This window comes from Leguminivora glycinivorella, chromosome 4 (assembly GCF_023078275.1).
Source record: "Leguminivora glycinivorella isolate SPB_JAAS2020 chromosome 4, LegGlyc_1.1, whole genome shotgun sequence".
Taxonomy (NCBI): domain Eukaryota; kingdom Metazoa; phylum Arthropoda; class Insecta; order Lepidoptera; family Tortricidae; genus Leguminivora; species Leguminivora glycinivorella.
In genome coordinates, this window is record NC_062974.1 from 14492391 (window position 1) to 14505907 (window position 13517).

Here is a 13517-nt window from a genome sequence, read left to right on the forward strand (position 1 = left end):
TCTTAGCCGGTTTTTTTCCCTGCTAGTACACACAATAACTTCTAAACCTCTTCCCAATAAAAACATTTTTTCTAAGATCATATTAATAATCTTTAAATAGTAAAACATAAATAGTAAATCAGCATACTAAGTTCGATTAGTAAATAATCATAATTTATCTGTATCCGCTGCTGCAACGATGTTTATTATCTTTATCATGTTTACGTGGGACATAATTGAAAGAGTTTCGTAAAATGGTACCACATCTACCCATATTCATAATGTGTTACACACCTGTGGGGCTTTCACCGCTCATTTAAACAATTCTTGGAAGTTAAATAAGCATCAACGTATTTATGCCGTATCTTCGAGGCAATCGATATTTAGATTAAGGTTGTCTTGATGCATAATACCTATACTGCCTATACAATGTTTATTGAACTACCTAGATTAATGTCATTGTGCGTATTTTTAGGGTTCCGTAGTCAACTAGGAACCCTTATAGTTTCGCCATGTCTGTCTGTCCGTCCGTCCGTCCGTCCGTCCGTCCGTCCATCCGTCCATCCGTCCGTCCGTCAGTCCGTCCGTCCGTCCGTCCGTCCGTCCGCGGATAATCTCAGTAACCGTTAGCACTAAAAAGCTGAAATTTGGTACCAATATGTATATCAATCACGCCAACAAAGTGCAAAAATAAAAAATGGAAAAAAATGTTTTATTAGGGTACTCCCACTACATGTAAAGTGGGGGCTGATTTTTTTTTCATACCAACCCCAACGTGTGATATATTGTTGGATAGGTATTTAAAAATTAATAAGGGTTTACTAAGATCGTTTTTTGATAATGTTAATATTTTCGGAAATAATCGCTCCTAAAGGAAAAAAAAGTGCGTCCCCCCCCCGTCCCCCCTCTAACTTTTGAACCATATGTTTAAAAAATATGAAAAAAATCACAAAAGTAGAACTTTATAAAGACTTTCTAGGAAAATTGTTTTGAACTTGATAGGTTCAGTAGTTTTTGAGAAAAATACGGAAAACTACGGAACCCTACACTGAGCGTGGCCCGACACGCTCTTGGCCGGTTTTGAGCTTAAGAGACTCCGATATTCCAATTTACTCCATTTCATGATTTCAGATAGGTACTCAATATTAAATTTTTATCTGTAGCTTGGTCAACGAGCGATTCTAGATGGAATGGTCGAAAGCAGAAAGTTTCACTACGGGATGTTGTTAGGGATAGTCAGGAGACATACATACTAAAAGTCCTCGGACTTTGGACGTGAGCTCGAAGAGGGGGGGGATGAAAAAGGTCCCATTTTTTGGTTTTATGCTCATACTTCAAAAACTATGCGTCATACCAAATTTTGGTTTAGTACACTTCGAAAGCTTATAAAATTCTCTATAACTTTGATCTAGAAACTTTTATTCTATTCTTAACCATTATCTAGGTATGAGGCTCAGCTCTTAAAAACTGACAATTTTTAAAAATTCGTCATCCCCCCACTTTTTGCTTCATACATTGATCCATATCTTGAAAAATATTTATCTTAGACAAAAGTTTTTTTTTTAAATCTTGTAGACCATTCAATTACCTTTCATAATATGTGTACATATGCTTATGTGTCATGTACCTACCGTTGAAAAATTATGCGACTTTAAAAAAAAGTCAATTTTAGCAATTTTTTCAGTGAACGAATTGAAACAAATGTATGTGATAAACGTGTAAAATATGTATGTAATGAACTTGATTGTATTACGATGCTGTATAAATGTATTTACACAACAGGTAAAAGTACAATTAGCTGTATATAAAGGCCTTCTCACACCCACATCTACCACTACTACAATCTGTGTTGCACCGGCAAAATATTAACTTCAGTATTTCTTCCGTAGCAGCTGGTACTTAGGTTTGCACAGGAATCAGTAAGTTGCTTTCGTTCCGTGCCCATTCTCATTCATCATCCTTCTTGCGTTATCCCGGCATTTGCCACGGCCCATGGGAGCTTGGGGTCCGCTTTGACAACTAATCCCAAGATTTGGCGTAGGCACTAGTTTTACGAAAGCGACTGCCATCTGACTGTCCAACCCGAAGGGTACACAGAGAAATTTGCATTGTGAATTTAACAAGTTCGACTTGTTGCGGTTTATCCGTTTGAATCAGCCAAACGTATGTTTAAAACAATATGTGTCAGGTTGTTTTTTAAAATCGACTTGTTGATTCAAATATATTGCCGATTCAAATGACAAGTAGCTTGTTGTTTGAACCAAAGAGCACGTAGGCGCTATTTTAACCAAAAAACTTGTTGAACGAACATGAAAACTGGTTGTATTTTCTCTCAGTGTAACTACCCATACAACCATTTCGGTCGCAAAATCTTCAAATCAGTAACGAACTGTCAAATGTGACATAACGCGTGGTAACGTCGTGCAAACAATGCGACCGTATTGATACAATAACAAAATGTAGTCGGCGTGTGCACTTGTTACGGTAACAAAATGTGTATGAATCTGTGGCTGTCAATGTCACTGTCAGAACGATTTTTAACGACACTTTATTAGTCGACGTATGCACACATAACGGTAACAACAAGTGGACGAATTTGTAGCTGTCATTGTCACTGTCAAAAACATTTCAAACAAACAAAGAAGACCGATTAGTACCGTCCCGCCCAAAGAGGCAGCAAGTAAATTAAAACATGTGTAAGTTATATCGTACCTCCTAAGTATAGGTACTGAGGCAAGTGCAAAATCATGATTTTACAGGAGAACCGTTCAAAGGTACAAAGTAACATAACTAACATATTTGTTCACGTAACATAAAAATTCGGATTTGTTTTAACGAAATCAATAAGGTTATTTCTGCATTCACGAGAATTTCAAATTTTATAACAGTTTATGATATAAGAGTATAGTCCATTTCAAATACGAAGGCCCGATGGCACTCGAAACTTAACAATAGGGCTCATAATGTTTGCCTTTTGTTATCTAATTAGGCCCACTTCAAATTGGCACGCGTCGGTGCAATCTTTTTGTCGGTGCAATCAGGTATCTTTTGTTATCACTAATCCTATTGTTAACGCTAATTGACCGTCTCAAGTGCCATCGGGCCTTCGTATTTGAAATGGACTATACTTGTATATATCCAGTATACGAGTATTTTAGCGCACTTGGTCCAGTATTCGTCAAGTAAAAACCTTTTTTGTACGTTAAAATTTGATTTAAAGTAGAATAGTAGTAGAAAACTTTTAAGAGTTAGGACATAATTGTAACTTAATCTGTTATTAGCAGTTTTTACCTCCGAAACTAAGTTAGTTAGTTGTATCAGTATTCCACACTTTATTTTACCTCCCTCCACTATAACTGCACGGGGTACAGTGGTGTATGTGACTTGTCTCAGTATACCTACACTGTTCGATATTAAAAAAATATGTTCTTAGTTGCATCAGCATGAGTTGTCAGTGGAAGGTATACCTAGTAAAATCGGAAAATTGTCACTTGTCTCAGTCTCAGTATACTTAGGAGGTATCGATATACTACTAACTGTCTTCTGGGCCTATTTTTTTTTATGTATAGCTAATTGTATTGTTACCTGTTATGCAAATGCATTTATACAGCATCGTAATACAATAAAGTTCATTAAATACATATTTTACACGTTTATCACATACATTTGTTGTTTCATTTCGTTCACTGAAAAAATTGCTAAAATTGTCATTTTTTTTAAAGTCGTATAATTATTCAACGGTACATGACACAGAAGCATATGTACACATATTATGAAAGGTAATTGAACGGTCTACAAGATTTTTTAATAAAACTCTTGTCTAAGATAAATATTTTTCAAGATATGGAGCAATGTATAAAGCAAAAAGTGGGGGGATGACGATTTTTTTTAAATGGAAAGTTTTTAGGAGCTCATACCTAGATAATGGTTAGTAATAGAAAAAAAGTTTCGAGATCAAAGTTATAGAGAATTTTATAAGCTTTCAAAGTGTAGTAAACCAAAATTTCGTATGACGCATAGTTTTTGAAATATGAGCAAAAAACCAAAAAAATGGGACCTTTTTCATCCCCCTCTCTTCGAGCTCACGTCCAAAGTCCGAGGACTTTTAGTATGTATGTCTCCTGACTATCCCTAACAACATCCCGTAGTGAAACTTTCTGCTTTCGGCCATTCCACCTAGACCCCCCTTTTGAGCATTCATTGACTGATCTACTGATAAACTAAGTTCTTAGAGGGTGTACTCCTTAGGTCCTGTTGATTAGTCTTGGTACGTGTGTACACATTTGATACTAAATGATTTCAGTCGATTTATTTGGCCGTCCGACCGACTGGTGTCGGTTTTTTGTCCACACATCAAATGGCCGCTGTACACATATGGCCAACGGTTCCACCAACCCCCTTGGCCAAGCGTGTAGAGGGCTACTTGGCCGTAAGTTGGCAGTTGGCGCTTGCGCTTGCCGGCCAACCGATTGGTGTCGGTTTTTTGTCCACACATCAAAGGATCTTGGCGCCAATGGCCAACTGCGTTTACACGTTGGCGCTTCATTCAGTTGGTCGTCAGCCGTCAGAGAGGACAGTAGTGAAATATTTACGAAAATAATAAGTTTATCTATGCCAATAATAGTGTAGATTTTAGGAAATAAAATAACCTTGCAAATGTTTAATGTATTTCCTAAAAAAGATAAATGTTCTTATGAGAATATTCAAAAAATTGTTAATATTTCAAATAATTTAATTTTACTACGGGGTTATTATTTTTTAATCAAATTTTTCTGACAACGTCTATGACCTAGAATTTCCTAGACTTTTCCATTCCACGTCCATCTTTCATGAAGAGCCAATGCCAAGTGATTGGTTCGCCAATGTGTAAACAGCGGCTCTTATCTTGGCCAAGGGGTTTCACAAAGGGTTGGTGGAACCGTTGGCCATATGTGTACAGCGGCCAAAAGGATCTTGGTGCCAATGGCGGCAAGGGCCAACTGCGTTCACACGTTGGCGCCTCATTCAGTTTGTCGTCAGCCGTCAGAGAGGACAGTAGTGAAAGATTTACGAAAATAATAAGTTTATCTATACCAATAATAGTGTTGATTTTAAGAAATACAATACACTTGCAAAATGTTTAATGTATTTAATTAATTGAAATACGGTTGTACTCACGTTATTATATCGCTATTGCTGCGACATGTTTCGGGCCAATTCGGAGGCCCCTCTTCAGGCATATAGAAGTTCACGCGACGGCTAAACTCCGCAGACTAACCGCGCCGCTCGCCGCTCCGCCCGCCCGATGAAGGTAAGCACACTGCACTCACTGTGTCCACGCGATTGTCAAAACACACTTTCTGCTTCACACTAGGTATTACCGGTTTCCATGCCTCCGTCCCGATTGAAATTAGGGCGGCGACAACAAAACCGACACCAATCAGTTGGCCGGCCAGCGCTAGCGCCAATCATGCGCGGATCCAGGGGGGGTCATGGGGGTCATGACCCCCCCTGGAGCCTAGGTTGGCCATACAAATAGACCACGTGACCCCCCCCCCCCCAACCCTGGGCACGAAGCTGGATCCGCGCTTGGCGCCAATTGCCAACATACGGCCAAGTAGCCCTCTACACGCTTGGCCAAGGGGTTCCACCAAGGGTTGGTGGAACCGTTGGCCACATGTGTACAGCGGCCATCAAAGGATCTTGGCGCCAATGGCCAACTGCGTTCACACGTTGGCGCCTCATTCCATTCAGTTTGTCGTCAGCCGTCAAAGAGGACAGTAGTAAAAGATTTACGAAAATAATTAGTTTATCTATGCCAATAATAGTGTTGATTTTAGGAAATAAGATAAATGTGCTTATCAGAATATTAAAAAAATTGTTAATATTTCAGATAATTTAATTTTATCACGAGGTTATTATTTATTAATTAAATTTTGCTGACAACGTGAATGACTTAGAATTATCCCGCCTTTTCCATTCTACGTCCATCTTTTATGAAGGGCCAATGCCAAGTGATTGGTCTCTGTTCACCAATGTGTAAACAGCGACTCTTATCTTGGCCAAGGGGGTGCTCCAAGGGTTGGCCCCGTGTGTACAGTGGCCATTAGAAAATTCTTATTTACTCACTTTCTCTAATGGCTCCAAACCCTTGCAATTAAAGTGGCGTCCGGACTTAGAATATTAGTATTTTTTGTTAAATTATAGTACCAAAGTTTCAAACTTCATTTCTACCTTCTTGCCAGACATGCCATGGAGCTGTATGTCAATGTCAAATAATAATAATGCCAACATAAGGAATATAAAGATCAGAACAGATACTAATGCCTAGTCTAGACAGTTGGAAACGAGGAGCCGTGATCAGTGATCAAAGAGTAGTATAATATGTCAGTGATGACCAAATTATTGCCATTTTTCGTAGAGTTTATCAAAGCTAAGAGCATTGAATTGATACACTACGTTTTGAAGTTTATTTGAATAATGCTGTGACACTACCGAACCGTGCCAACAGGTCCGATTGTGTATTAGCAGTATAAGAATTACAAGAATATTTTTCTAATATGGCAACATAGCCGTTTGACATGTGTCTTGTAGTCGTGGAAGGAGGGGGGATACGATACGCTCTTTTTTCGAAAAACCGATGATTGGTGCGGTTCGTTCGAGTTAATTTAGGAACTTTTATTTCATTTTCTTCGGTTTCTGGTGCTTTTGTGTATTGTTATCATCAATTCAAAGGTAATCCTATCTGATAACATGATCGTATTTCTCTTTTTTTATAACTATCTCAAGAGAACGTAACTTGATAACTATAACCTTAAATTTCCATATTTGAATTTAAACACAAATTGTAATATTTGTATTAATGAGCCTAGTACCAATGACATAATTACCTGAAAATAATTTACGATCTTTAATTAATCTATTTGTAAGATGTAACAATCATCTTATAAAAACGAATCCTTTAATATATAGTTAAACTTCTAAATTCATGATTGTTTTGTTTTTAGACAATGTCTGCCTTAATTCACGAAAAAATTTGGTTAGACAAGACCATCTACCATGACGCGGAGCGGGATTACTACGAGTCCTTGTCAAAGGTCAGTAGCATCTGTTTCAGATCAAAGTGCATTAATTTCATTTTTTTATCTAAGTATCTAATTTCTGAGCTCTGGATTTACTTTACCTTTTTCTCATATTTATTCGCCCCTTTTCCATGCAGTTGGTTTTTCAGTTACATTTATGTCCAATTATGAAAGATTTTTTATTTACATATAAATATGATGTTGTAGGTTCGAGTACCACTTGCCTCAACTCAGTCTTCTTTGGCAAATGAAGTGGCAAAAGCAAGGCAACATATCAAAAATTCCCTAGAATGTGTGAGTAATGCTTATTTTACATATCACACATTTTTAACACTTCAACTTAACCCTTATAAAGAAGTTTAAATGGAAATATAGAGTATAGAGTAATATTTGTTAAAGTAGTCTAGAAATCTTATTAGAAAATATTATCATGTGGTTCATTATAGGGGTTAAAATAGATAGACTTATTAAAGACATTAGTTAATACACCTAGTAGTAATAGTCCATTAGGCTGTAAATCTTATTAAAAAGGACTATTATTTCCCAAATGCTATTATTGTTCACTAGTTGTTATTTTATCTGTAATGTTTTCAGATGGATAGTGTTGCTTCATTAGCCGGAGTTCCAAACACAGAGTTGACCAACAAAGTGAGCAATCTTGAGAAGGAGAATTCAGAACTCAAAAAGACAATGGATGACTTACGCAAACTTGTCATCAGTCTGCAGGCACGAGTAGAAACTCTTGAGGGCAGCAAACCTTCCCAATCCAAGGCTGAGGCTCCTAAGGTAAATTTAAAGTAATATTAGAATTTTATGCATTGCAAAAAGGTAAAAAGAAATACAGGAACATAATTATAAATTTGGCCACACATTTGCTTGATATCCAAATAATAGATAGTCAGTTTCCTTTTTAAAAAAGCCTCATATATGAATAGTGCCCAATACAATAATTCAGTTGCCAAATAAATAATTGACATTTGTATCTCTTAAATATGCAATCAAAAGCTATAACAGTAAAAAACAACCTCATGCTAAAATACATATATTGAGGCTCCACTTTTGTTGTTGAGCTATTATTTTTAGTATCTCCAACATCTTCAGTGGCTTCAGGGCGGTCACGTTTTGTGAATGAACAACCAGCGTGTGGCTAAGTGCATCTTTTACTCTGAGCTTGAGAAAGGCAAGCAGAAACAAGGCAGCCAATTCTTAAATGGCACATGAAAAAGTGTCATATAGAGCCCTTACGATGGGAGCAATAAGGAGCTGTACGCACTGAATGGCGGAGTAGGATAAATAGTTCAATAATGGAATTCGAATATAAAGGCGCTCAGAGATTCCAAGCGCAACGAAATTAAAGCTCGACCACCTACGACAATACAATACAACTATAACAACAGTGTGCTCAGGTGCTCACATATCCGCAGTGTCTGCAAACATTTACCAACAAGATTGGCTATGTCAGCCATTTGCAAGCACACCAAAGACAGTAACAGCAGTTGCCGTGGAATCATTATTATTATCTATTTCAATTTTATTAAGCTACTGAAATTGGATTACTTAGCTGTTAGTAAATATGAGCCTTTATGGTGTCAACAGGAATTAACAGGATATTAAATAGTTAGTAATATACAAGCCTCAATTCGTTTTTTTTTATATTATTGTTATAGCATAGCACAGGATTTGCAGAAGTGCTTCAACAGTGTCTAGATAGGTAAAACCTTAACCTAGGTTTAGTAGCCAATGTATGAACTTTCACTATACACTTATCAAGTTATCATTGTGTAAGATGGGTCAGTGTAAATTAAATACTGTATATAAAATAAAGAAAGGCAGAATATCTCATGGGTTGGCTCTTATTCTGTCATCCTGTGCATAGACTTGAACATAATTGACTGGCCTCTGATAAATAACAATTGGGTCAGTGTAAATTAAATACCGAATATAAAATAAAGAAAGGCAGAATATCTCATGGGTTGGCTCCTATTCTGTCATCCTGTGCATAGACTTGAACATAATTGACTGGCCTCTGATAAAGAACAATTGGGTCAGTGTAAATTAAATACCGAATATAAAATAAAGAAAGGCAGAATATCTCATGGGTTGGCTCCTATTCTGTCATCCTGTGCATAGACTTGAACATAATTGACTGGCCTCTGATTAAGAACAATTTTTATTTTAGGCTGCGGCTAAAGACGCTGGAGACTCCGATGATGGTGTGGATCTGTTTGGATCGGATGATGAAGAGGAAAGTGCAGAAGCAGCTAGAATTAGGGAGGAACGCCTTGCAGCTTACAATGCTAAGAAATCTAAGAGTATGTACATAAACTTCAAACTTTTTTATTTGCAAGATTGCACATAAATCAAGATACAGAATTATCAACCAATGGGCATGCAAAATGTTATCAGAAATTGTTTGAGCACATCCTCATTTCCCTATGCTGACGAAGCTTCAGGGCAAGCTCAATTTTTTTTTTTTTTTATTTAGCCTATAATGGTGTCCCACTTGTGGGCAAAGGCCTCTCCCCTTAACCTCCATGACTCCCGGTTTAGTGCCTCTTCCGGCCAGTTTGTGAGGAAGGTGTCTAGGTCGTCCCTCCATCTTCTTCTGGGCCTGCCGCGTCCGCGCTCTATTTGTGGCATCCACTTGGTGGCTATACTAGCCCATCTGTCAGGGTGCATGCGGTAAACGTGACCAGCCCAGTCCCATTTGAGCCTGGCAGTCCTCTCGCCGACATCGGCAATGCGGGTTTTTGAACGCAGCATGGTGTTCCGGATACGATTGGTCCTCTTCACACCTAAAATACTACACTCAATAGCCTGTTGGCAAACCTTCAATTTGGAGGATTTTGGATTATTATTGTTTAATTAATTTGAGCTTCCTGCCCGTCCTGACTTACGGTGCTCAAACATGGTCACTTACAGAGAGTAAGTGACCATGTTCAATGAAGCTCAAATTAATTAAACAATAATAATCCAAAATCCTCCAAATTGAGGGTTTGCCAACGACGGCTTACTCTCTGTAAGTGACCATGTTTGAGCACCGTAAGTCAGGACGAGCAGGAAGCTCAAATTAATTAAACAATAATAATTAGTGTGGCAGATTTATGGGTACTACAAGGGCCAGTTGCATCAAGCACATTTGACAAACACATCATCGTCACGCAGCAGACGTCTAAGGAACTTCCCGTACAATAAAATTTAATGAACGCTTTAACGGTGACAGAGGGTTTGATGCAACTGGCCCTAAGTTTGTGTCACCCTGCAATGCAAGTTGCCTGGCTGCCTGCATAGCTGTTGCCATACAAGTAATAATTTTACAGCCTTCTCAGTAGGTCATTCAACTTTCTACAAAACTAGGAGTATATTGAATAGAATTAATGTTTTATCTTTTTTGTGGTGACATTAATGGCACCAATACTTAGTTTTGGTCCTACAAATTTTAAACAGTGCCAAAACATCTTTTGTCAAAAAATTTGCAACTTTTAAATCTTAATTTTCAGAACCAGCACTCATTGCCAAGTCAAACATTATTCTCGATGTCAAGCCTTGGGATGATGAAACTGACATGAAAGCCTTGGAGGAGGCAGTGCGAAACATCACTTCAGATGGTCTCCTTTGGGGTGCAGCTAAATTAGTTCCTCTTGCGTATGGCATCCACAAACTTCAAATCTCCTGTGTAGTGGAAGATGACAAGGTCTCTGTGGATTGGCTCACTGAAGAAATTGAGAAAAATGAAGACTTTGTAAGTACTAGCTAAATGGATACAAATCTATGATGAAACAAATTAGACTTCACCAGGGCTCTGTCATTTGCGGGACAGCAGTCTGGATCTGTTCTGTAACTTTCCTGGGTGTGATTTTTAGGGTTCTGTACCAAAAAGGTAAAAAAGGAACCCATTATGGTCCCACTCTGTCCGTCTGTTATGTCTGTCTGTCACATTTCTAAATATCTTGAGAACTACTTATGCTATCGATTTCAAATTTGGAACAGTTAATGAACATTTTTATCCTCTACAAATTGAAAGTATTATTTTTTTTAAATATTAATTATAGAAAATGGTCAAAATGGAAAGGGGGCAAACTGTAAATGTCTAGTTACTAGGTCAAGTGTGGTATCGTTAGAAAGAGCTCATATTGTACATATTAAAACCAATTTTTATAATTTTTTGGTGTGGAAAAAAAAGTATTATGAAGGAAAATGTAAAAAAATACCGTTCCCCCCGTTATCTCCGATGTTTACAGACAAAAAATTATTAATATTTCACGATACGTTGGTTTTATGCTAAATATTAGAGGAAAAATAAAACCGTGTCTGTAACTTGGAAACTTTTTTTTTTATGTACTTTTTTTTTCAGATTTTTACTTTAAATTGAACCACCCCTGTATAATCCATATCGAACTTCAAGTTAATTCGAGATTATACATAAAAAAATCTCTTTCAAATAAAGTAAAAACTGTCCGAATCGGTTAACATTATAAAAAACTATCCCTGAAAACTAACATACTAAACAGGTCGCCCAAATTCGTTAGCAAATTCACGGAGAGATGGATGGCGCTGTACCTATAGATAAAGTCAAATCTTTAGAGTTATACATATGAGAAACGTGAGATTATTATAACTTTTGTAAGTTTGTACGGATACGGAACCCTCGGTGGGCGAGTCCGACTCGCACTTGGCCGGTTTTTTTATGTTATATTTTTAAATCATGCCTTAATAGTAAGTTTTAAAAAGTGCGTACTTATGCAAGAGACCTACGCGCAAACTGTTCCCTGCAGTCTCCACTGAAGGCACCACTCATATGCCAATGAGATCACATACTTCTAGGCGGCTACGAAGGCTGCTACTTAAGTATCCGGAAAACAAAAAACTAAGAAATTTTTATAGTTGTAAAATGCTTCTATTGTCTTCATATTTATTAGACGAGACGAATGATGCACTTTTCCATTCTTATTGTTGCACTTTTCATAGCACTTTTCCATTCTGATTGTTGTATACAAAACCTACATTTTGTACGGCTATTTTGCGAACTTATCTTTGTTTTACAGTCAAATTGTCATGTAATATCTTACAAATGCGCGTTATACTGTTTCCAAGAGACGCCTCTATCTTGTGATACGAGTATATACTATGACGATCTTGCATTATGAGGTCGCGCACAGCATTTATATTTTGTGGGATAATGGCTGATTTTGAGCCTTTTTTTAATTCATCTGTAAACATACGATGACCACGATCAAACTCATTAAACCGTCGATACATATTGATCTTCGATGGAACTTCCTCCGATGGGAGTAAACCCAAGGCGAAAATCGTAAAAAAAATCACACGAAAAATTTCACTAGTAAATCCGTTGAAGATGAAACAAACATTTTTAAAAAATGATGCTACAATGTGAAACCGACTGATAGATATATGAAACAAACTGTATTCTACTTGCAAAAAATTCTATTTTTATTTGATATATAAACATATTCAATATTGTTCCTGTAAGTGGTCCATTCCGGAACCATAAGTAGCAGCCCTCGTATTTGTTAACTGTTATATTTGAATTATGGCTTTGAAGGGCATTTTCAGAAGTCGGGCCCCCCAATTAGTGTTAACAATAATTTATTAGCCCTCGCTAACAATAATTAAGCATAAAATCTGTCTAAAAATTTAGTTTTTATCGCTAAAAGTTTATCGTTATTCTCAATGTAGATTATCGCTAAAAGTTTATGTAATTAACACAAAAACAATATTTTTTTGCGAATTTCATGCTTAATTATCGTCACAAAACTGATAATGACTTAATTTTTGTTAATAACTTACGCTAAATCCCAAATTCTAAAAATGCCCTGAAATGCTTAAATGAATCAACATCAAAAATTATTAAACATAAAATAATTAATGATGTTGGACATTTTTAGTTATTGATAATTTGAAATAAAAATATAGTCCGAATTTAATCTATCCATCAAATTCATGTGATGTTTTTTGTCTACAGGTACAAAGTGTTGACATTGCAGCATTCAACAAAGTGTAACTACTAAGGTTTTCTAAATAAAAAATATTCTTTCATTTTAACTTACTTTGTTGTAGCTTTATTGACTCCATGTCTCCAACCTTAATCATTCTTAATGAAAACTTCTTGGAAGCATATAATTATGGAAGTTTTTTTTAACTATGTAAGGTACAGAGGCGCAAATCTCGACTAGGGGAGGTATGATGTTGAGTTCTACATGTATCCACTGAACACTCCTACCATTATGTAACCGGTGGACACTCTATTTAATATTGCAAACATTGTGAAACATGGAAAAAATGGAGCAGTTACATTTGCCCCCCAGTCGAGATTTGTCCCGCTGTACCCTATCTAGGTTCTCCCTCTAGGTAACATTCTGAAGTAATATGGAATAAACAATATGTACTCTGCTAAGAATCTAATTGTAAATTGTGTCGCTTAACTTCAAACTTGGGTAAATCCATTCTGCTATAGGT

The 13517-nt window shown here is 36.9% G+C and overlaps 1 protein-coding gene across 2 annotated transcripts; it reads left to right on the plus strand.

The window, feature by feature from the left end:
- The first annotated feature begins 6533 nt into the window (after positions 1-6533).
- On the plus strand, positions 6534-13107 carry LOC125225767 (probable elongation factor 1-delta). Of its 2 annotated transcripts, XM_048129613.1 has the most exons (7): positions 6534-6693; positions 6966-7055; positions 7248-7334; positions 7635-7826; positions 9220-9352; positions 10541-10782; positions 13024-13107. In XM_048129613.1, the coding sequence occupies exons 2-7, from the start codon at positions 6969-6971 to the stop codon at positions 13060-13062; spliced, it is 780 nt and encodes a 259-aa protein (XP_047985570.1). In that variant the 5' UTR covers positions 6534-6693; positions 6966-6968; the 3' UTR covers positions 13063-13107. The 2 variants fall into 2 exon arrangements, with proteins under 2 accessions (XP_047985570.1, XP_047985571.1); XM_048129614.1 differs by lacking the exon at positions 7248-7334.
- Positions 13108-13517: the final 410 nt, after the last annotated feature.

Excerpts from the sequence above, each read along its gene's own strand:
- LOC125225767 (XM_048129613.1), top strand. The coding sequence starts at position 6,969 with ATGTCTGCCTTAATTCACGAAAAAATTTGGTTAGACAAGACCATCTAC. Across the intron at positions 7,827-9,219 it reads CCAAGGCTGAGGCTCCTAAG|GCTGCGGCTAAAGACGCTGG; the intron begins GTAAATTTAAAG and ends TTTTTATTTTAG. Across the intron at positions 9,353-10,540 it reads CAATGCTAAGAAATCTAAGA|AACCAGCACTCATTGCCAAG; the intron begins GTATGTACATAA and ends CTTAATTTTCAG.